The 22,750-nt window shown below is 42.2% G+C and overlaps 1 protein-coding gene and 1 long non-coding RNA gene across 2 annotated transcripts; one reads left to right on the top strand and one right to left on the bottom strand.

Moving 5' to 3' along the window:
* Window positions 1–12,560: 12,560 nt before the first annotated feature.
* On the top strand, window positions 12,561–21,803 carry CrzR (corazonin receptor). The gene is made up of 6 exons (XM_018102674.3): window positions 12,561–13,572; window positions 18,025–18,175; window positions 18,283–18,315; window positions 18,418–18,626; window positions 19,583–19,734; window positions 19,810–21,803. Exons 1-6 carry the CDS (start codon window positions 12,733–12,735, stop codon window positions 20,249–20,251), a joined length of 1,827 nt encoding a protein of 608 aa, XP_017958163.1. The 5' UTR covers window positions 12,561–12,732; the 3' UTR covers window positions 20,252–21,803.
* LOC149091372 (uncharacterized) lies at window positions 17,852–18,126 on the bottom strand. Its single transcript, XR_016196825.1, has 2 exons — window positions 17,991–18,126; window positions 17,852–17,954 (listed from the first exon to the last, which is right to left on the bottom strand). It is a non-coding gene; the product is annotated as an uncharacterized LOC149091372 (long non-coding RNA).
* Window positions 21,804–22,750: the final 947 nt, after the last annotated feature.

Raw genomic sequence — 22,750 nt, 5'->3', positions numbered from 1 at the left:
TTCTCAATCGTAAAAAACGACCATCTAGTCTAAAATGACTTCAACTCCTTGATACCACATTGGCAATATCTGCTGGTCGACTGACTCTGACTAGCTGAATTCTCTTTTGTGCTCTTGGGTTTGAACTCAGGTTCCTTGAACCGGCCTGCAGTTCAAGGCGCCGCCCAGCTGTTAAAGAAATCTCACTCACACACCTTGTCACAGCTAGGAATTTGGCCATTTGCTGAGCATGCAGACAAAATTGATTTCTACATACGATACGATATACACATACTTGATGATCCTACATACATATATTTCAATAGCTCTATTTCTCGCCAGCTACTCGTGTCAATTAGATTGTTAGGCTGCTCCCAGGATGCGAGTCCTTTGTCTACGGTGCTTTTCCGCTGTTGGATGGTACACAAATAATGGAGCCTCCATTGCAATCAATGCTCACTATTTACCGACGCACGTAAACACTCACACAAATATAGACATAGGGCCACCACCCCCCATACGAGCACATTAAGTATGCGCTGCTATTCGCTGGGTTTAATGGCTGCCCTGGGCCGAGCCGCGTCGCTTTAGCTTAGCTGACCGAAAAGTGTTTTATTAGTGTGTTTATTTTCTTGGCGGGCAGCGTGTTTTGATTTAGCACCTTTGCAGGTGCTAAAGTGCTATGTGCTCGTATGGGTCGCCGCTCCTCGGCTCTGCTCTTGTTCAGTTATCGTTATTCCCAATTTCCATGTTGTAGGTAGCACGTAAACATTCTCATTAACGAACCCAACGATCGAAGGCCCAAACAAAAAATGGGAAGGGTGTTGAGATCTCGATTACCCAGATTTGAATGGCATATGCTGAGTGGCGTGTGCTTGACCAGAGCCCACGGTTCTGGGCAAGATTTACATAGTATGCGAGCATTCAATTCACTGATGTATTCTATTTACTTTGTTTCGTTGTTTGTTGCGTGTTTCACTTTCTAAGCGTAGGTGCAGTCGCTACCATCCCCTGTGAAACTGATACAAAGGAACACTGGAGCTTATTTTGCTGCGGGATTTATTTGAAAAAAACGTCATTAATTTATTTTCTTTTCTCAGCCATTTCTTTGATATCAGTTTGATTTGATTCGGCAAAGCGAAATTTAAGTGGTTTTCAATTGATTTATTTGCTCTTCTGTCAGATGCTGCGGGCAGTGGCCCTTCTAAATCATGGCTTTAAATCTTAACGTACCGCCAGCTCAGCCAGCTAAAGTATTTGGGTTCAGGTCGCTGTAAAAGTTTATCAGCTCAGTCTTATCCACTTGGGGGCACCCGAACTGTAAACATTTATGTTGACGCGATTGGTTAAATGGGAAACTTCGGCCGGACCTAAGCTCAAAAGCAATGGCTTATTGAAAACCAGTTGTCCTTCAACTTGTTGTCTTTCGAAAGCCGCTTACACTTGCACATTCATGTCGTGTGGCATCATCTAGTTATCACATGTGCGTGTCTCACTCTTGACCTGATACTTGACCTCACCTGCTGAGCATCGTTCGGGTAGAGCCCAATTTTAGTTGGGCAAACCTTCTCCGATTCTGATGACTCCGCAAGCCTTTTGTTGTTCCTAATTTAATCTTTTCATTCAACTCTACAGAAGCGAGCTGACTTTAAGCGCATTAGACGCGTTTGGCGTTTGTAGCATTGTCCGCTGCTTCTTAGGGGAAAATCGTATTTGTAGAGAATAAGAATATTAAATGCGTGGGATTCGCAGTCACGGAGGGTAGCTATTACTTCCCGAAACCTAAATATATACATAATCCCTGGCATGTGTGACGTCTATATATGTTTATTTATATTATTGCGTGCCATATTATTACCTAACTTCAAACATATTAAAAATTTAAATCTCTGCCTACTTCTTGAGCTTCCGTGAGCCAGGATAAGCGACAGCTTACAGTCCCTGGCATCCGGCAGCTAGAGCTTCGTGCTTGATATTAGTTTTGTCTGTGAGCCGATAAAATTTAATATGCACTTGCCTGTGCTGCCTTCCCGTTGTTTTCACTTAAACTTTTCACTCGTCAGCTGTTGCTTTTGTTGTTTGTATTTGGTTGCGCCTCTCGCTTTAGCCCTGGCTCGCCCATTGTCGCACGATTTGCGCCACATTGGGCAGCACGTGATGCGTGCCGCATCATATTCTAGCCTCGATAGTTTGCCACAATAGAGGCGATGGCATATGCACGGCGCCGTCTAACGCCGCTTAAGTTGCTCGAAATTGTTGCGTTAGCTGGCCGAAAACCTCAAAGGAATGGAAATGGTAAACAAAACAACGGGGAGACCGCATCCATTTGGCCAGAAAATCAATACGCACCCAACGTGGCGTTGGCGATAAAGCAAGCCCAGATAGCTGTTCAATAATTGAGCATATAAATGCCCGACCGGGAAGTGGACCAACAAAGCCTACCCAGGCTGGGATTGTAGTTTCGCAAATGGTTTACTGCTGTCGCAGCCAATTCTTTATTCATTTGGCCTTTCATTGAATGCTCCCTCTGAGAGCAAGGCACGAGCTGAAACTGAAAGTGAAAGTGCGAGTGAGGGTGAAAGTGGTATTATTTTAGGTAACCATGTTTGTCTCTCATACTTAGCTCCAGCTCTCCGCTTTGTGTAGCTATTGCACGCATTCAATTATGTATGCCCTCGCCCCTCCTCGGCTGCCCTGCCACGCCCCACGTGTGCAGCACAATGACCACGGCTTAGGCCACACCCAAACAAAAATAATGTCGAGTGCCACATGAACACATGCCACCAATATTTGTGCTCAGCAGCAATCTACAATGCGACAGCGACTGCCTTAATTAATACATATAGCTCGGCGGCTGACTATTAATGTTCCCTAATTGACGAACTGTGTGTCTGAGGGCGGGGGCAGAAGACAAGACCATCATTAGGGCGCGCGTTAAATAATTGTTATTTATTATTGAGCCATAAACTGCTTAAGTTGACGGACAAGTGGCCCCTAATTACGCGCAGGTAATCTGAGAATCTGGGTCATTTTCAGTTCCAGGAGCTTGAATATGGCCTGCGTCAACATTCGCTTTAGATCTGTTATCTTTTAATACCTCAACAAGTTTCCGCAATTCCCAGAATGGCTTGAGCGAAAGGTAGGCATACGAGGGATACGAAAATATTGTTCATTTGTAGACTTCTGGCCTAAAGCAGCAGGCTGACATTTTGTCGTCTATATGTTAAGAGCTTGGCCACCTTTTCGGCATGTGCTGAAGTATTTGTTATTTTCTTTTGTATTCGATTGAGGCTTTGACAGCGGGGACAATGAATGGAAACGACCGTGCGACACCAAAGAAAGCAAAACACAGGCCTGATTCAGAGCTGAAGTTCATTTCACATCGCTCCCATGCCAGGTGCTGTGCGTGGCAGGTGAGAAAGCTCTTAACTCAAACGGCAAGACACGCAAATGGGCGGCATGTGCTCTGCATCGAAAGCTGCGCGTTTGGGGCCTTGGCTTTGGCTGTTTGTACTCCATTCAACATAAATTCAATATGCTTGATCACAGTTTAAACACGGGGCGTATGATTAATGAGCAAAGTGAATAACGACAATCCACTGTGCTGTCATCGCAGTTGTTGTTGTTGCTGCTGCCGTCGTTGTCGTTGTCGTTGTTATGGAAACGTGTTAATTTGCAACTATGTGCGTTAGTTAAAATTGATTTGCCAGCTGGATTTGATTACGTTACACCAAGGACAGCTTGATCCGCAAATCCACTGAGGTATCAAAATCAATTCCGGCAACTCCCCTCAAACCGAATGTCCTTGGAATGGGTTCACATGATAAATTTGATTTCGCCTGTGTAGATGGGGCTAAAGAACCCTTTTGTTTTCGGGAAAGGTCAACGGGTCACAGCCGAGGCACAGACAAAAATTATGAATGCGAATTGTCAATTTTGTCGACGTGCCGTCGCATTTGCCGTTTATTCACTGATTTGGGTAAGTTTGACATATTCAGAGGGTTGATTGGCCGACTGCCACAGTCCAAGCCCCATAAAAGGAAATGCCGTTCACGTTGTTTACGTCTGTATCTGGGCATCATTTAAAGCTCACTCTCGGCTGCGACGTAAGCAAGGCACTTGCAATCCAAGCACGCACTCCATGTGCTCTGTGAATGACTCAGAAATGTTATTAGACGGCATTTATGACGACTTCATTTGACGGGCCTCAAAAATGTCTAATTAGCACTTGACACTCGGTTACCCAAAATGTTTTTATTAGCACACGCGTCATTTGATAAACTGTGAAGCTGTAAACCAACAAATTGCAATACCTAAATGGCCAGAAACTGGAATGTCTGACGTCGAATATATTCCTGAAAAAGAATGTGCTAAAGAGAATAAAATATTGTTAGATTTGGCTTTTAATGGCAAAGCTTTATAGAAAATTCGCTCAGACAAAAGATGAAGAAGAAAAAGCATGCATGACAGTTGAGCTCCCCGTTTTAATTATGCGAGTGTCGTTAAGCTATTCAAGGTTTAATTGTGTTAAAGAGACGGGTTGAGATGACATCAGGCAATTCGTTATGTTTGTGTCAGTTTTTTTTAACCTTATGCAGAAGGTGTTCTTGCAGTTAACACATATGGATGTGTGAAAATGTAATTAAATTTATCGTAGCACTTCAGAGTACACAGAATAAAAATGACATATAGTATATCCTGATATACTTTACGAGTTCTCTGCTTCATATAGCAATTTCCTGAGTGACTGAGTCGTCAGTTGTTGTTGTTGTGGCATTGCTGCATTAAATTCTTCTCTTGGTTTCATTTGGGTTACAGCATGAAAAACAATAAAAGAGTGAGAGAATGAATGAGAAAGAGAGAGAGAGTGAGAGAGAGGGTAGTATTTCTTTTCATTTGGAATGTTTCTCTTTTCTTGGAACTGAACTGATTTAGAACTGCATCGAACAAATTCAACAAATTTAGTATACATATGTATAGGCTACAGACTTCAATGAGAGCTTTCGATTAATATCACGTTATATGGAAGCACGGAACGTGTTTGCACGTGTGGAATAATGTACGGCACGATGTAGGTATCCACAACAACGGCCATGTATAAGGCCTCTGCGGGTAATTGAAGTTTTTAATAATTTGTAGGCCATGCGTGAACCTAATTTGACTTTTTACCAAGCACGCTGTGTAAAAAGAAGAAGAAGAAGAAGAAAATAAAACACGTAAATAAATACTTAAGCCACCGTTTGCAAATTGGGCAAGGGTAAGCGTGTTTATTTAGACTAAATTCTCTGCTTATGTTTAGTATGGGTCTTAAAGCTCGGCGGCACTTCAAACAAACTGTTATCCAAATAAAGTAGTTGGAATCTTGAAGAAATAAAAGAATAAGAAGCAACCCAAACGGAACCGACAAATGAAAACAAAGTAAAGCCTCGCCTGGGTGGAATAAAAATATGTTGAAATACTTACGAAAATGAGCATCGCTTGTGCCGGAATGTGAGTAAATGGAAACAGACAAAAGCGGAGCAGAGCAGCCATTTCAAACGGAAAGCGAAGGCGGAAAACAGGAAAAAATCATGATAAAGGCGAAAACGCAAGTGAAAACCATTGCTTACTCAACGCATGAAGCTGTGGCTGCCAGACCCAAGTCCCAAATAAGTGCCTGCGATACCGACAGTTACAGGCTAACTAACTTACGGCCGAGCGCTGAGCGTTCGGCATGGTAAAATCAATTTGTCGGGCGTAAATGATGCTTGGGGTTTTGGAATTCGGTTTAGGTTTCGGGGTTTGAGGTTTGGCATTTGGGCGCGTGTTTACAGCGTGGGCCAATTTGGCTTTTTGCGACTGGTCATGATCTGTATTATTTATAAGAGTCTCTTCTTGACAGCGCGTTAGTCGAGTGCAGCACGTGGCAGTCGCATTATGAGAAGAGGCTCTTGGGGTAGGGCTTTAGGTGCGCCATCCACTGTTCGAGAGCAATCAGCAAAACTTTGGCATAAATACTTTAAGTCCAATGTAGACACAGCAGCACACACACACACACTCACACAATCGGGCGACCCGGTGTGGGCTGGTCATATTTGTCATCACATAAATATATACATAAATACATAAACGAAAACCTGCTTTGCATGAACACACTATAGATTACGCAAGACTGTCAACTTTTTTCCTACTCATTCATTCAGCATTCGCCCATCTCCCGAGGCTCTTTTCTTGGTTAGGCACAAAGCAATAATCCGGGGCCAAGTCCAAGTCAAGAGCTGTGTCAACTTTGGCCAAAAAGAAATAAATCACCCGGGAAATTGGATGCTGCCTAGAAGAGTCTCCATTCCCGCCCATAATTCCGTATGCCAAATTATGCATTTGTCCGCGACCCAGACGCACACACATGACAGGCCCTTTTGTGCTCTAAACTGGGATATTCAGAAAAGAAATACGAAGGTGGAGGTAGCTGCTGATGCGAATAAGGATGCGGATAAGCTTGCGCCTGGGGACCTTTATCGCGCTTATAATTTTAAATATTCATGCAATTTAAATTTCGCCTTGACCACAAAATAGTTTTGGTATACGGAACCCAGGCAACGGGATTGCCAATGGGTAAATATACATATAATCGTACACATGATATTAAGCGAGAGAAAGAGAAAGAAAAAGGCAGAAAGAAACCTAAGATGACAGTAAAGGAATACATATAAAGGATTAGTGGGGCAACCTATACGACGGCTGTCGGCTCACTATCAAACAGCCGCTGTTGCGGTTGACACAACTCCAACTCTAACCAACCGGGAACAGCTTTTAGCGATAATGATATCGGTTGCTTACACAAAGGTCCGGGCATTATCTGGCTTGCTCGCGCAGCTTCCGAGAAGCATCATTTGTCAACATTGCCTGTCGCCTGCTAAAACATGTATTTTGATGAACAACCGCCTCCTGACAGGTGTATCACGCGTAATCCTATTAGCGATTAGAGCGAATATCAAATGCTGGCATATTAAAAAAGTATTCCTCAACAAACGCTCATGTGGGATACGAAGTGGGGTATGTTTGTAAAAACACTTATGTAGATTGCATTCATTTTAATGATGATCGAAAGTTCATGTCAAATAATGTTATTTCCTGTTAACTATGTGAGTTGCTGGCATCAGCCCACACACTTTTGAGGGTAAAACGTGTAATTAGGCACGCTTGGCTCTGCTTTCTTCTGGCTAAGTGTACAAAATGTCTGCCACTCACTTATGCAGTGCCCGCCACAAAACCAACAACGAAACGCTCTTACTATTTAGCATGTGGTCAGGATAATTCAGTTTGGTTAATTAATTTGGATGCGCGTGTGCGCCAGACAGTAAATTGTTTGTGCTGCGCGTTAATTAAATGAAGCATACATGTATATTACGTATGTCGGCATGAAACCATCAGCAGTTGGGGGCCTGAACAATGAAGTACTTTGTTTGCTGCTCAGCTTTGCAATACAATCATAAAAGGGGGAAAGCCAAACTTATTTTCACCTACCAGCCTGACATTCATTGTACTCCACTTGCCCAATTTAGGTATGTAAAAATAAAAATCAGAGATGTAGATGTAGCCACGTATGAGTGAGCCAACAGTTATTTTTGTGTAGCAGGAAATTCGACATTGAAAGTTGGCAATACGGCGACACTGCCAACGGAGACACTGGGAACACAGTGCGTATGAGTTATGTGTGTCGAGCATTGCCCTTCGTAAAAGTCTTGGGAGCGCGCCAAAACATGTAAATGGAAGCAACGCCAACATGTTGCATGTTGGACGACGATTCCTGCCGCTGCTGGCTGCCTGTGGCTGAGATTTTATGAATGAAAGAGCTTGCCAACTGAGCACGGCAAACAAGTTCGACTGGCGAAACGCTGACCGACCGAGTCTCGTGCGTAGCCCGAAGAACAGTTCGCACCGAACAACTGAACTGAACGGAACGTAACGGAGCGTCAGTAGCCAGCTGCCAGTACTCGATGTGGCGCAACGGTAGTCGTGTCGGTCGGTTGTCAGTGATATGCAGCAGTGAACGCGCCAGCCTCACAGCTTATTGAAGTTGGTAACATCAGCGGAGACAGTGATAAGATAAGAGTTCGACGAGTGCCAATAAATAAGAAGTGATTGAAATGATTGTGTGTTAAGTCAAGTCTAAGGAGTTCTATTTTATTCATCAAGTGTACAAATTTCTACAAAATATAAATGTAAAAATTTACTAAAAGCTAAGAATTTACTCGTCACTCAATACCCGGAATATAAAGTTGTGAAATTTATGATTGTGCATTAGTTATAAAATACCGAGAAAAAATTAATTCGACTTAGTTTAATTGAAACTAAAAGTAATATATATATATATGCAATAATATTTAAATTAAAATTGAAATTAAATTGGCCCGTATATTTTCCAAGGCAAGTGGCTCCAACATTAAATTGAATAATTAATGTGTTATTCCAAATAAATTAAATGCCTATAAACTGAGAATTAGTGTGGGTGTGTGGCTGTGTGGTGGTTGTGTGGTTGTGTGCCTGTAGCTTTTCAGTGAATTCGTATTTGCTGCGCAGACAAAACGAACCGCACAAATTGTGCAAATATTGAAAACGTAAAATTCAAAGTTTCTAAGCTCAAATGCCAAAAATGATTAGCAAATAGATATGCTATTGCGCCTGAGGAGTCAAAATGCACACACTCATGCATATACATATGTATGTATGTGTGTATGCATGTGTATAACGAAAGATATGTTAATATTTGAACTTAAAACACACGCTGTTTTTGGCTTATATGCGATCTAATGTTGAAAAAACATTCAAATACACATTCGCGTGTATTATATCCAAAATTTGAGGTGTGTATATATGTGTGTCTGGTTCTTTGTGCGGCTCGAGTGTGTGTGCTGAGTGTCTATGTGTGAACGAAGCGGACAACTGTGCAAACAAGCCGCACTTTCGACTTGGTTAGACAAAGCCAAAAAGTCAGAGCACATATCATCCAGAATAAGAGCAAATAAACGCACAGCTTGTGTGTTAAAATTAAAGAAGTTAATGTGCTTTTGTCAGCTCTGTCTGTCTGTTTGCCAAAGACCAAAAGTATATTCTATAGCCATCATGTTGTTTTTTCTCAGTGTGCTTGGCTCCGAGGTGTGTTAATACTTGTCGAAGCCGCGGTAGCACAAACAATTGCATCAGCTTGAACTTTTCTCAATTTGTATTCCAATAGGAAAACAGAAGCCCAATAACAACAAACAGAAGGAAAACAAAAGCAACAAAAAAAAGTAAAACAAAAACTGAAATAATTTCGAATTAATTCAATCTCAGCTAATGCCCAAACTTTCTCCAGACTAAGACAATTCTATTCAAAGTTGTTCTATACAAATTGCTGGTATATTTAGTCTTGTATATATACTTAGAAGAACACAATCGCATTTATCGTAAGTAGGCACCTGCCCTTTACCTGTGCCGCAATATTAATTATTTTAAAAGTCCTGCGTTGTTTTTACTGCGGTGCCAGACAGCACCAGGGCTGAATTTTAATAATTCCATCCAATTTTCACGTCAGACTAATTAATTAGTTAATTATCCAAACCATTGAAAATCATGCCTCAAGTTGAATATCATAGAGCTCGACTATAAGGTATGAAAGTGGACCTGTATTACGCAAAGGTCATGACACCCGCTGCGCGGTAGCCGTGGCTCAAACGAGCTGTAGTAGCTGAAGTATCAGTTTCAAGAGGTGGCACGTGTAGAGGGTGAGAGTGGGTTGTCTGTGTGCCGGCTGACCTTTTGAGGTTTTGCTGATCCTAATGCAATCAACTGGATGCAGATTTACAAAACTTTGCTGCCTCAAAATGAGTGCTGGCCCAGCAGACAATGCCAAAACAGTTTAGCATGGCCAACAACTTTGTGCTTACAAAAGACCGCATATAATCACCACTTAAACTGTCCAGCGAGTAATCTATTTACAATTCCAATTCCAATTTGTGGCATGCACAGCATAATATGAAAACTTTTGCATAGTTATTTAAGAAACGAGCTGGTTATCTTTGTTGGGACACAACATTTGCGGGCGCTCTTTAATTATTTGCTGAGCATTGACAGACAGCATGTCGCGTATACGCAGCGTGTGCCAGTTTAAACAAAAGAGAGTCTTAGCGTTATTGGACTTTTAAATGACTTCTACTTTGGAGAATATTAATAATTGAAAGCAATTTTTAATTATTTATCATCAACAACTGACGGCTGACGTATGCTCTTTGCTCGTACTTTAAATTTTTATCACGTCAATGGAAAACAATTCAAACTTGCGCACCATTCATCCGTTTGACGGGGGTATATGATATTTTTCATTTCATACAATTAGCACTAATTGGCGCATTCTAAGTTGTTAAGCCAGTTGCTGTTTCGGTGTGGCTTTTAATGCCTTAAGTCCTGGCCATGTCCTGTGCCTTGACAGCTGACTTAAGATGCAAACACCGACTGGTCCGAGGGTCGTCTAGACGTAAGAATGAAAGAAGTTTCGCCTCATTTGGCGCTCTTAGGCCTTCAATTTTTGACACGTTATATGCAAATCGCATTACTCTGGTGCATGTGCTGCTCAAGCTCTGATACGATGACCCCGGGGCTCATGTGTATTTCATTTTGACTGGGCGGCTGGCTCGATCAATCAAATGCGCATTTGTATATTAATCGTGTTGATTAAGCGCCACAAGACTTTTAAACTTTTTCCATCCGAGCATGCGGCCAACGTAAACAGATTGACAATAGGGGAACTTTTCTTATATATACGTAAATATATATATATATGTACATATATGTATTTACTGTAAGCGATTAAAAAGCAATTTAGTAATGCAGCTTTATTTTATGCCATCAAATGCTTACGAGCATTAGTTGGCAATTAAAGGCAATTAGAACGAACTAAGAGTAAAACTCAAGTCTCAAGCTCGTTTTCCAAGCATCATTTTTCAACTAAAGTAGTTTTCTCGCTCCTACTTTGCAATCAATTTTGTCTCAATTAGCGATTCTTCTTGCTTGCATTCATCGATGACAATCCAATAGAGTAGTCAAGAAACGGACTTATGAATCGTAGTGACAGCCATAATGCCTATTATCATATCGATGCATATACATACATTGTTTTATGATTTATTTGTATTATACCATGAGCCCATTGAAAATGGGCAATCAATCATATATGTTCTTGATGGATATAGCCATGTCTATATGTGTGTCTGTCTGTGCGCCCGTATGCTGGAATGGGTGGAGGCAAAAAGCTAACTATAATATCAATAGAAACTCTTTTCAAATTACAATTTTAAAGTAATGTACCCAAAATTTGTATTATATTTTGCATAACGTCACCAAGATCCTTTTTGAAAGACGTTTGCTATTTTTATAAAATGTCAGTAGACTTCTCTCATGAAACTCCGATAATTACCTAGAATTTAAATACAAATAAACAAATAGCAGCGGTAGGCAAAACAAAGCATTTTTCCTATACGTATGCTCGCTTCACTTTTCTTATTTTTTTTTTACTTTGACGAACAGCTCTTGTTAATTTAATTTAATTGATTTTCTTTGCTTCTCTTTTATTTAAAAGAAATTTAACAATTTACTTTAATATTTCATAAATTTATGCCAGATTGAAACTGTATATTTAAAAGCGTAGATCGGATGATGTTTAGGGCATCTGCTAGTCGGGCATTCTCGATTATAGCTTTCTTACTTATTTTTCTATGTTTTGCTTGGCATTGCTTGTTTACTTTTCATTGCCACGTTGCAGTTAAAATAACAAGGTGCTGTTTCTATTTAATTTATGTTCATAAATTATATAAGAAAATTTAATTTTATGTAATTTTACTTGGAACTTGCACTGCAACGCGACGCTAGGTCACATTTCCGTGCGGTCTTGTCTTGTCGCCGCGTTGTATCTATTAAAGCTAATACGCGAGCTTTGGACTGAAATTCCCGGTGGCCGAGCTGAAGCCAAGCAAACCAGCTACCAGCAATCGAGCTAAGCGGCAGTAACCACTTTTATTTAATGAATGGCTTTGTAATTACGGTCGGTTAATTGGGTGGCAAAGGTCAACGGCGACGGGTTCGATGCTGCAACGCTGAATATTCAAATTGCCAGCATCAAATTGCTCGGAAACTCAGCTCAATAAATGCTGTGTGAATTGATGTTTAGCTGCCAAACAGGAAGTCATTTGCATCTGCGTTTGTACATAGCTCAAACCAGATAAAGGAAGTGCGGAATTGAATATGTTTGCAGTTCAGATAAAAAGGATAAAATCAGCACATCCCCTAGATCTGGCATTAAGATGAAAGCTTCTTGCTCAATACGCATGTTTGATTCAATAAAAAACTAAATTGAATATGTTTGCAGTGCATATAAAAAAGTATGAGTTTTATTCTTGGAAAGTAGTATACCTAACTATATTACTTTCAGAGTTTGCGCCAAGTTGAAAGCTTCTTGCTCAGCAAGCATATTTGATTCGATAACAAACTAAATTTCCATCATTTTCTTTACAGAGGAAAGTGAGCTGCATCCCACCTCGATTGCTGTAACTAAAATGGTTAACCTCACGCATCTGTTGCCTTAGCTTAACATCGAGGAGCTAAAATCATTTTGAATATGCAACCAAGCCAAGAGCTCAAGAGCTCAAACCCACAAGAGCACTACTAAACCACCGAAACCACTACTAAGCTCGTGCTGCTGCAACAAAGTATTACATACACATATAGAAATACTAAATAATGGATTTTGAGGATTCTCCACGTCTTCGACTACCTGTTAGCAACTCGTCTGCCGTTGCTGGAGCTGCCGATCTGCTGGACAGTGCAGCATTCAATGAAACGGATAGCAATTGGTCCGCAGCAGCGAATTTCACTCGGCTTTTCGTTGCAGCCGTCACGGAGGTGGCTCCCAACATAGCCAACTACACGCTCAACATACTGGATGCTGGCCTTGCCCTGGCCACAGAAGCCACAGCCACCTCAGAGGCTGCGGCTGCTAACAGTAATGGAAACTCTGAGGCGGCTTATGCCATTATGACCAATTCACGCCTGAATAGCTCAACGCTCGGTCACACCAACAGCTTGCACGAGTTATCGACGTTGGCGGAGCAGGTGCCGGAGCATGTAATGGACCATGCACCACAGCTGTCACGCTCTGGCATGCTCAAGGTTTATGTGTTGGCTGTGATGGCACTTTTCTCAATGCTCGGCAATCTGCTGACCATATGGAACATATACAAGACTCGAATCACGCGACGCAACTCTCGTCACACATGGAGCGCCATCTACTCGCTAATGTTTCACTTGTCCATTGCTGATGTCCTGGTCACCGGCTTCTGTCTGATTGGCGAGGCAGCCTGGAGCTACACGGTTCAGTGGCTGGCAAATGAGCTCACTTGCAAGCTGGTGAAGCTGTTTCAAATGTTCAGCCTGTACCTGTCGACCTATGTGCTGGTCCTCATCGGCGTCGATCGCTGGATAGCTGTCAAGTATCCGATGAAGTCGCTCAACATGGCCAAGCGCTGTCATCGGCTGCTCGGCGGCACATATATACTCTCGCTGGTGCTCAGCCTGCCGCAGGTAAATTCCCATTTGGCTTATCTCGCTCAGCTATAAATATCAAAATACAACTTCAAATCCAAAGACCAAATAGAAATCAATTCAAATTGATTTCTGGCGAATTCCTAATACTGTTTACTCTTCATCCGACGCTTTCATAACGTTCCACCCACTGAACAATTGCCAACTTATGCAGCAATTTGTCGCCTGCCATTAAGTCAAGCACAAGGCAGCAGTTGGGCCGCAGGCCGCTGCTCCGTCTCACCTTCTACGCCGAGCTTGGAGTTATATGTTTACTTTATGGCACGCATTCGCCCCGTGGCAGCGCGTAAATAGTCCGAGGAGGGCGTCGGTGCGTGGGTAGGCATTAAAACTGATTGCCTCTTGGATGTCAGTTAGCTAAACGTTGCTTTGGGTATCGGCACGCCCACCACACGTGCTCCGGCACCACATATCTCTCACCAGCCATGCGACCTTTCCGATAGAGTATATTCAGCTGCTTGGGCAAAGGGTTAGCCAGCAAGCGCAGCCCCTAACTGAAAAAACTGTAACGTTCACGCGCTGACAACAGAAATGAAATATTTATTTGCTCGGCATACTTTCCAGCATTCCGTTAGATTGCTTCCCATTGCAGCCCCGTGCTGGGGACTGCTTATCTGCTTGAATCCATTTCCTTTTGCTCATCTTTAATCATAACGGGGCGAAGCAAAAAAAGTCAACAGAACCGAAAGCGGATAAAAAATAAGAAAAACACATTTGACCATTTTCTCTTTTTGTTTGTTGTTCTAGCTGCTGTTGTTCCTTTGGTGTTGCTTTCATTGTTGTTGTTGCTGTTGTTGTTATAATTCTTTATTTTCACACTTTTATTGCATTATTTATTTGGTGTGCTTCGCCCTTTGTCTGTCGCTCGATTGCATATCTAATTGAGTTGGCCGGCAGATTTATGGCCCGCTGGCATTTTAATAGCCCTTGGATCTGCGAACGATAGACCGCAATCTGCAGATTAGTGAAGCATTCATTTCGGTCATGCGATCCACTTGTTTGCCATACCATAAAGGATTACTGGGCCACTCAACAAAATATTTATAATAAATACTCCATCTGAAAGCCAATAATATATATATTCAGCTGTCTTGTGTGAGTCACGGCTGTTCTCAAGGGAGCAGCAGACTCTCGATAAGCTAGCTTTGCCTCTTCTGAGAGCTGGCAGGTGGAGTAATTAGAGTCGCCTTTACTTGTGGTAAATTTAAGCTCAAATCAATTAAATTTTTTCTTTTCAATATATTTTTTTACATTTAATTTTTATTTAAAATCAATATCATGCTTGCTAATTGTATGTGAGTTCATGTTGCAAACAAAGGCTGTCATGAATGCTTGCTTCATTCCTTTGTGGATGAATCAGTTATCAGCTATCATTAACATTTCTGCAACTATTTAATATGCAGACTGAGAAGAGTCAGGGGATTGCCATGAATAGTAAATACAAGCATTGAATCTTTCTGCAGTGCCAGAAATTCATGGATGCTCAGTTTTGGCAATGGATATTTGGCTTAATTATGAGGGCTGAGTGAACCTTTATCTAATGGTAACTACGCACTTGAATAAACGCACAGATAATACCATGCATGAGATTCAAATAATACCTAATTTAAATGCCAAATCAGCAGACAACTCTTGGCGCTAACAGGCACCGGATTGCCAGTTATGTGGAAACTGTTTTATATATTCATTTCACAAATTGCTTTTCAGGTAGGCTCTTTTGGTCTCCAGGACGCCTTGAAGAGGTGTTTGACATTCATGTTTGTCTTAAAACAATGCAGTAACAGGACCCTTGACAAGAGATTACAGAGAATGTGACCTTTTCATTTTTTATAGGAAAGTGCCGTTAGGCTATCTGCTTACACATGTGGATGTTGAGGTTTATGGAGCTAGAGATACAGCCTATTCCATGGAATTCTCATGCTGTTCACTTGCATTTTGAAAACAGCTCTTTCTAGTTTATGAAATAAATAAGAGGGGAGACTTCATTCAGTTGAGACGCTGAAAAGTATGCTATCTATTTCACTAAATACTTCTTGATTCTCTTAGGTAAGCAGTAGTGCATATCTGCCAGTGTTATCTCTACCCACATAAGCATACAAGTGATACCCAATTAGTGAAATCGTGATTATATTTGCATATAATTAGTGGGCACCTCGCGTGGCGTGGGCGAGTGGGATTGTGTTTGGGCTCAGGCGCACATTCCCATATTTAAATACCGTACCACGCATTTGGCATAATTGCCTTTTTTATATCTTTAAGGCTTCCGGGCGTGGGCACAGAATCCGCTCAGAGATTACGCATAAGTTAAATAAATAAACACACTCGATGCGGCTGTCTCTAGAACGTGACAAATAGCAGCTTACGTAAAGTGCTCGTAATTCAAACTTGCTTAATTCAGCTACCTCAGCCAGACAGACACACACAAACACGCGCAGACTCACTCACACTCATACACACAGACTCACTCACACTTGCACACACACAATTAAAGTTCGCCCCTTCGAATATGTTACATAAAAGGTAATGCGATATTAAAACGTGATATTTGACACCGCATCTTTCCTTGGGCTCGGCGCCATTTGCTACTACTACTATTGCATAATTTGAAAAGTTCGCGCCGAACAACTTTTCGCAGCTTTCCCCGTTTGTTCCGTTATTAGGAAACTCACGCATTCAGCTCAAGTAATCAATAAGCAACGTTTCAAATTCAATATATGACTCCCGCTGTGTCGATGCTCACATTCTCACTCTCGCTCTCGCTCTCGCTGTCCCTCTCTGTTCTCCGATTCGCGCGTCTCAAATAATAAAACAAAATGAAAATTTACTTTCACTGGCAATAAACAACAAATGTTGATCCCCAGCCCCAGCAGCTGTGCACATGCGTGTGCGTCCTTGCTTTTCTTGTATTTTGTTTTCTGTTCCTTGCTTCTTCTTGTTTTTCGTTTATGCTTACGTCTTCCATCTTTTATGACACTATGGCACAGTATTTTGACTTTATAGAGCTGCGGGCTTTTCATTTTAGCGTTCCCAAAATGTAATTCATATGAATTCTGTTTTATTGGCTTATTTTTACTTTTTGCATCATCAAACGAAACACATCAACACATACACACACACATGCACACAAAGATGCCATGCATCACTTATCAGTCGGGCATGACAAGGTGCGATTGGGGACTTTAACTGATAGAGAATCCATGTTCAGCAGACAGGAGAAGCAGTTGACCTCACACTTATGTCTGTTCCAGCAGCTTTAACAGAATACTTAATTCTATGGCGAAGGATCTGTTTATTTGTGTTGGTCCTGTCATCATTATTCTTTTTCATTTTGGCACATCGTGTCGTTAAATTGCGTGGAAGTTATAAATGTACGAAATTAATAAAAATCAGTCCTAATACCGATGCCAAAGCTGATTCTAATGCTGATGTCGATGTCGATGCTGATGCTGATGCTGATGCTGATGCTAATGCCCGCCCACATGCTTTTAGCGTTTTAGTTTTACTACTTTGACGTTTAGTCGTCCCTGCAGTCGCGACAGCTGTTGACACTCCGAATGGTCAGAGCTTCGAGCTGAGCTCCAGGAAGCCATAAACTTTTCAAATGAACAGACTTTTAATGCATTTGTTACAATCCCACGAACGCACGTTGGCTAGATTTATTGATGTTCAACAAGGAAATTGCATAAACGAGATGTGTGCTAATGTAATTGATGTTTACAACAGAGCCACATTGCCTTTCTTGAAGGGTATAAAGTGTTCACGCATGTGAAGTAATTAAAATTAACAGTTGGTCGATTTTGCATATTGCATTTAAAACCAAATTACTATGATTCTAGTGAATATTATTCATGCACATTACGCTAATGGAGTTAATGAATAATTTATGGTTTGGCCAAGCTAAACGTGCTGCAAAATGTGAATTATGCATGCGATAGACAAGTGAGTTGCCTCTAGAAGATACACATTGTAAATTTGAATAGCCAGAGCTGAGAGTGCTCTTGTGGCACGCAACTAGGATAGCAATCGACAATCAAATGCTGTCCAACACACTCGAATTGGTAATGGCTAAGACGATGCGATTTAGAAAATGATTGGGGATTTCGTAAAAGTAATCAGGAAGATAAACATTCCTATTATTTCACAATAAATACAGCATCATGCAGTCGGTGTCTTTCCCTCTGTGTGTGTATTTTGATTGATGGAAGCAGAAGAGCCAATATTATTCAATCAAAAAAATAAACAAATAAAAACTCTTGAATATTTGTACTTTTGTGTGAGCGAATTTTAATCAAACTGCTTGTGTCATCATTTTTAATGCTATCCAACCACTTCTGCTGTCAACCACAATCTGGCACCCGGCACTCGGCGTCGGCATTTTTCGTCGGCAACTCGGAAACTCGGCATTTGGCATTTGGCACTTGGCACCCGCAGTTCTTCATTTTCCATGTGGCACGAGGTCCTTTCGTCGAGGAGTTCTATCAGTGTGTGACTCACGGCTTCTACACGGCCGACTGGCAGGAGCAGATGTATGCTACCTTCACGCTCGTCTTCACTTTCCTGCTGCCCTTGTGCATACTCTTTGGTAAGTACACATACACACATACATATGTATGTATATGTATATGTAGAGGTAGAGAAATAACTGTCCATCTGGATCCTAATGAAATGCAACAAATTTAAATATTTCAGGCACCTACATGTCAACCTTTCGAACCATCTCAAGTAAGTGGATTTCCAAATGTCGTGTCTTCCAGTAGAAACTATGTTAATGTCGGCTGGCATTTATTTTTGTCTTTGCTTTCTCTTCCTTGTCCACCTTATCAGGCAGCGAAAAAATGTTCCAGGGCTCCAAATTGGCCAACTATTCGACAACGAAACAGCTGCCCACGCAGACGAACCGGCAACGTCTAATACACAAGGCGAAAATGAAATCGTTACGAATCTCAGTGGTGATCATTATCGCCTTCCTCATTTGCTGGACACCCTACTACGTAATGATGATTATCTTCCTGTTCTGGAATCCAGATAAAAAGGTAAAGGTAAAGGAAGCTGAGATTGCCAATGCCAGTTTGGGTCACTTCTGTGCCAAGACGCTGGCTATTTAAAAAGGGTTATTTTGCAGTAGATTTGTCCTTTAAAGTAGCCTGGGAGGCAAAACAGAAAAATGAGGAAACAGCAAATATTTTGTTTTACGCAAACCATAACAAAATAGAAGAAATAAAATTCTAAACTTGGCGGAGGTGTTGGCTATGTGCACTAGGCGTCTAATTGTAATTTAAATATTTCATGCATCCATAAGGCTGCTTTCCGAGTATTTTTTACGCTTTAGGCACTCGAGCCTGGTAAAAATGTCAGCAATGCTCCTTTCATATTCCTAACAGGAATACCCTGTAACCCTTGCCTAATGTGTGCCAGAAGTTCTGCGAAGGCATTTCACAGCACTTTGAAGGCACATCAATCAACCGTCGATCCCCGCTGTGGGCGGGTTGAGCGAGGTGCTCTTTTTTATGCTTGGTTTGACGTGCTTTACGTTATGGCGTGAGCCAGTGAAAAAATGTGCGTTTTGCTGGGATATGCACAGCAAGGGACTGCACGGCTGCAAAACAATTGATTCAGTCAGCAGCTGTTCCAACATCCTTTTTTATAGCTACACTTTTTCGTAATTTCTGTGCCGTTGCCAGACGGGGGCCTAGGCACTACGGAATTATTTTTAATGCTCAATTTTTAATTAATGGTCTGGGCATATGACCGAGGTCTGCGGAATGTTGACTTGTTTACGGTTAACCATAAAAGCCTGTAGCATAAGGTCTTACGAGGACGTAAAAACCAGAAAAAGGTAAAACCAACAGCGGCTCAAGCTGCTGGCATGCTCAGGCTGGCAGACCACAAACAATAAGAAACATACAAAAAAAAAAAAAACGTAACAGACATATTGAAATCCTGTCCAAGTACTTGTAATTAATTTTTGTATGGACTCGCTTGCTTGCAGCTGGGCGATGAGTTGCAGGACGCCATCTTCTTCTTCGGCATGTCCAACAGCCTCGTTAACCCGCTCATCTACGGCGCCTTTCATCTCTGCCCCGGCAAGGGCAACAAATCCGGCACGGGCGGTGGAAACAACAATGCATACAGCTTAAACAGGTAAACAGCCGGTCGGGTCGGATGCTTCTCTTTCGAGCCAACCGAGGACTGATGCCCTTTTCTTGACACTTACAGAGGTGACTCACAGCGCACTCCCTCGATGCTGACGGCTGTTACCCAGGTGGATGCAGGTGGCAGCGGAAGGCATCTGCGCACCTTCCGCCAGCAGAGCTACTACCGCAGCTCCAGCAACGGCACCACCGGTGGACCATTCAAGGAACAGGTGGGCTTGCTGCAGGTCGGCAGCTCCTCAGGATGCGCAGCCACGCCTCAGATGATGAGGAAAAGCTCAACAGTGCGCAGCCCACATCCCAATCACAGCTCGGCGATCGCTGGCCGGCACTCGGGCTGTCTGCGCGAGCAGGAACAGCTGCTGCTGCAGTCGACGCCGTCCACGCTGGTGCTCAACTACGACAGCCAGCGCGGCGGCGTTGGCGTGGGCGTGGCCAATGGACACAAGCTGCTGACGGGTATCAGCCACCTGACGGACAACAACGAACGGGTGTCGAGTGTGTGAGCAGAGCTAGCGGCGATGGTGACGGTCGAGGCAGAGGTGGGTGCGACAATGCGCGCGGTGGAGGATGCTTGCTCCTGCTGCCGTTGCCTGAGCCAGGAACTAGTGCGGCGCCAACAGGAACTCCTAGAGTCAACCGGCTCGCCCGCACAATAAACCAGTCTAAGATGCTGTGAAATGTACAGTTAAAACGAAGCGACCACCTGGCGTGATGCGCGACTCTTCCAGTACTCGAGAGGTTGTTCAAGATTGCGTTGCCAGCGGGGTGGAGCGGAACGGAGCATGACGCTGTCGATGATCAGATCATCGAGCCGTGCAACATTTGATTAGTTAAACTAACTGAGAGTTAAGTCTTTGAACACTGTTCGTGTGCGTAGTCGTAACCGTAGGCTTACTTAAATAGCGAGTGTAGGACATAAGAGTGTGGCTGACAACTAAGGGCGTGACCGGAGAGATTCGTGCCGGTCCATAACTATATATATGCATATTCAATTATATATGTATTTGTGTGTGAGTGACTGAGTGAGTGAGTGTGAGTGTGTCTCTGTTTGTAAAAAGGGGAGTCTAAATGTAAATTTGATGATATTTTAATCGCCACAGAGCTCAGCTGTGCGAGTATTCATTTCGAATGCGGGGAAAAAACACGTTTTATGCGATGCCAATTTATGTATATGCAATTTTAATTACCTAGTGACATCGCTATACAACTATATATATTATATATACATACAATATAAGCAGTATCAAATGCGGAGCATAGGCAGAGTAGTTACTAGCTGAAGTCGGACAAGGAACACCACACTAGCTACCGAAATTAGTTGTAATGTTATTGCGAATTTTAGCTACCCGGATTAGTGCGGCAGCTGTAGTCCAAGCAGGTTAATTACATCGACTAAGCCCCTATAATACTTGTAAGATGTATGTACTTAACTTATATAGGTTTACGCCATTTGTGCATACAGACAAACATTTATATATAGGTATGTGTGTGCTGCCAAAATTAATGCACAGGCTGTCCATGTTGAAGCTTGATAAATGCCTTAGGGATTTCTGGAGGCCTCAATTAAATTTTATTTCTTCACACAGAAAAAACTCATAATTAACAAAAAATTGTGTTCTAGTCGGGACTAGTCGGCGAGAAGAAATCTGGCATACAGACAGACTATTAAACGAAGACAAAAATCCCATTTGTATGTATAAGAATCTCTAAGTGACTTTAATTGAGATTTATTTGCATTTGGGAACAATATTTATGTATAATATTTATGTACTTAATAACATTTACATATTATAAGTTGGTACCTTATCGATCTGCGAGTCCAATCCATTAGATGCAGAAAGCAGGCATTTCTTAATAGAGTAATATCAACCATATCGCACTAGAGAATTACCGACTTAACTTGTCGCCGTGATATGAATGGCAATAATATAACTGTTTGTTTGTATGTACAATGTATGTCAATATGTGTGTGTTTTCTTTGTACAATTTAGGTAATCTCTGTAAAATTTGTATAGTTTATTTTTTAATAAAAACCGAATGAGACCATTGCAAAAACATTTTATGAGCAAACTTTTACGCAGCACGCACAATTCAACACGTTGATGAACTAGCGCCTGGAATCCTGAAATGTCTATGCTTATGACAATGCCTGCGCCTGGGCTCGTAAATCTAGCTAAACTCCAACCCATCGGCAGGCATATTACACTTTTATGCACAGCACAGTTCGGCAGTTGGGTGGTTGGGTGGTTTGCTGGCTGCCTGGCTGGCTGGCTGGCGAGTCAGAAACTCAATCCCTCGTTATTTCTACCCACACCCAGAGTGGCGCAGTCGCTGAAAACGACAAACTGCTCCAACTCACTCAATCCCCGGCGAACAGTTGGCGGGCTACATATTTTTTTATAACTGCAAAGTTCGTGTCCAAATGCAAAACAAAATGCTGGGAAGCGACCAAAGGAACCAACTTCACTGCGCCCAAATATTTACTACGAAATTTTTGTTTAGCTGCTGTTTGATAAAAAAAAAAAGAAGAAAGTCGAAACCAATTTAGCAAAATAATGGAAAACGTGGATAGCTGGGTGTGGGACACAGGCGGAAGCTAAAGCTGGGGGCTAACGCCGACGCAGGGTGTTTAATGGTTGACCGAAGTTTGTTTATTGTGTATGCGAGCTGTAAACTCCACAGGAGGTGCGCTGGACACACCGTGTTGGCCACGTTCACATCTACGTCCTCAACGTCCACAGGCAAAGGACAAAACAGAGTGACACGTCCACCATTTGATGGCACGATATCTCACAAAATAATTCCCTAAATAGGCATCTGCTTGGTATTTAGGCATCGCGTTGACAATTGTGAGCTCGTAAATTCAAATTCGAATGCCATAAAGTGTGTACCGCTCCGAAGGCGGGACTTTTTTTGTTTAAGCTCACACGTTCACTCCTCGCAAAACAAATTCCAAATTCTACTTGACAACTTCCCGCTAGGACGCGTCACACAGCATTTGC

This window comes from Drosophila navojoa, chromosome 4 (genome assembly GCF_054131105.1).
Source record: "Drosophila navojoa isolate 15081-1374.11 chromosome 4, UAZ_NAV_1.0, whole genome shotgun sequence".
Classification (NCBI taxonomy): domain Eukaryota; kingdom Metazoa; phylum Arthropoda; class Insecta; order Diptera; family Drosophilidae; genus Drosophila; species Drosophila navojoa.
The sequence above is the reverse complement of the archived record's forward strand: the minus strand, read 5'-3'. Positions and strand labels throughout refer to the sequence as shown.

Excerpts from the sequence above, each read along its gene's own strand:
- CrzR (XM_018102674.3), top strand. The coding sequence starts at position 12,733 with ATGGATTTTGAGGATTCTCCACGTCTTCGACTACCTGTTAGCAACTCG. Across the intron at positions 13,573-18,024 it reads TGGTGCTCAGCCTGCCGCAG|TTCTTCATTTTCCATGTGGC; the intron begins GTAAATTCCCAT and ends TGGCACCCGCAG. Across the intron at positions 18,627-19,582 it reads TCTGGAATCCAGATAAAAAG|CTGGGCGATGAGTTGCAGGA; the intron begins GTAAAGGTAAAG and ends GCTTGCTTGCAG.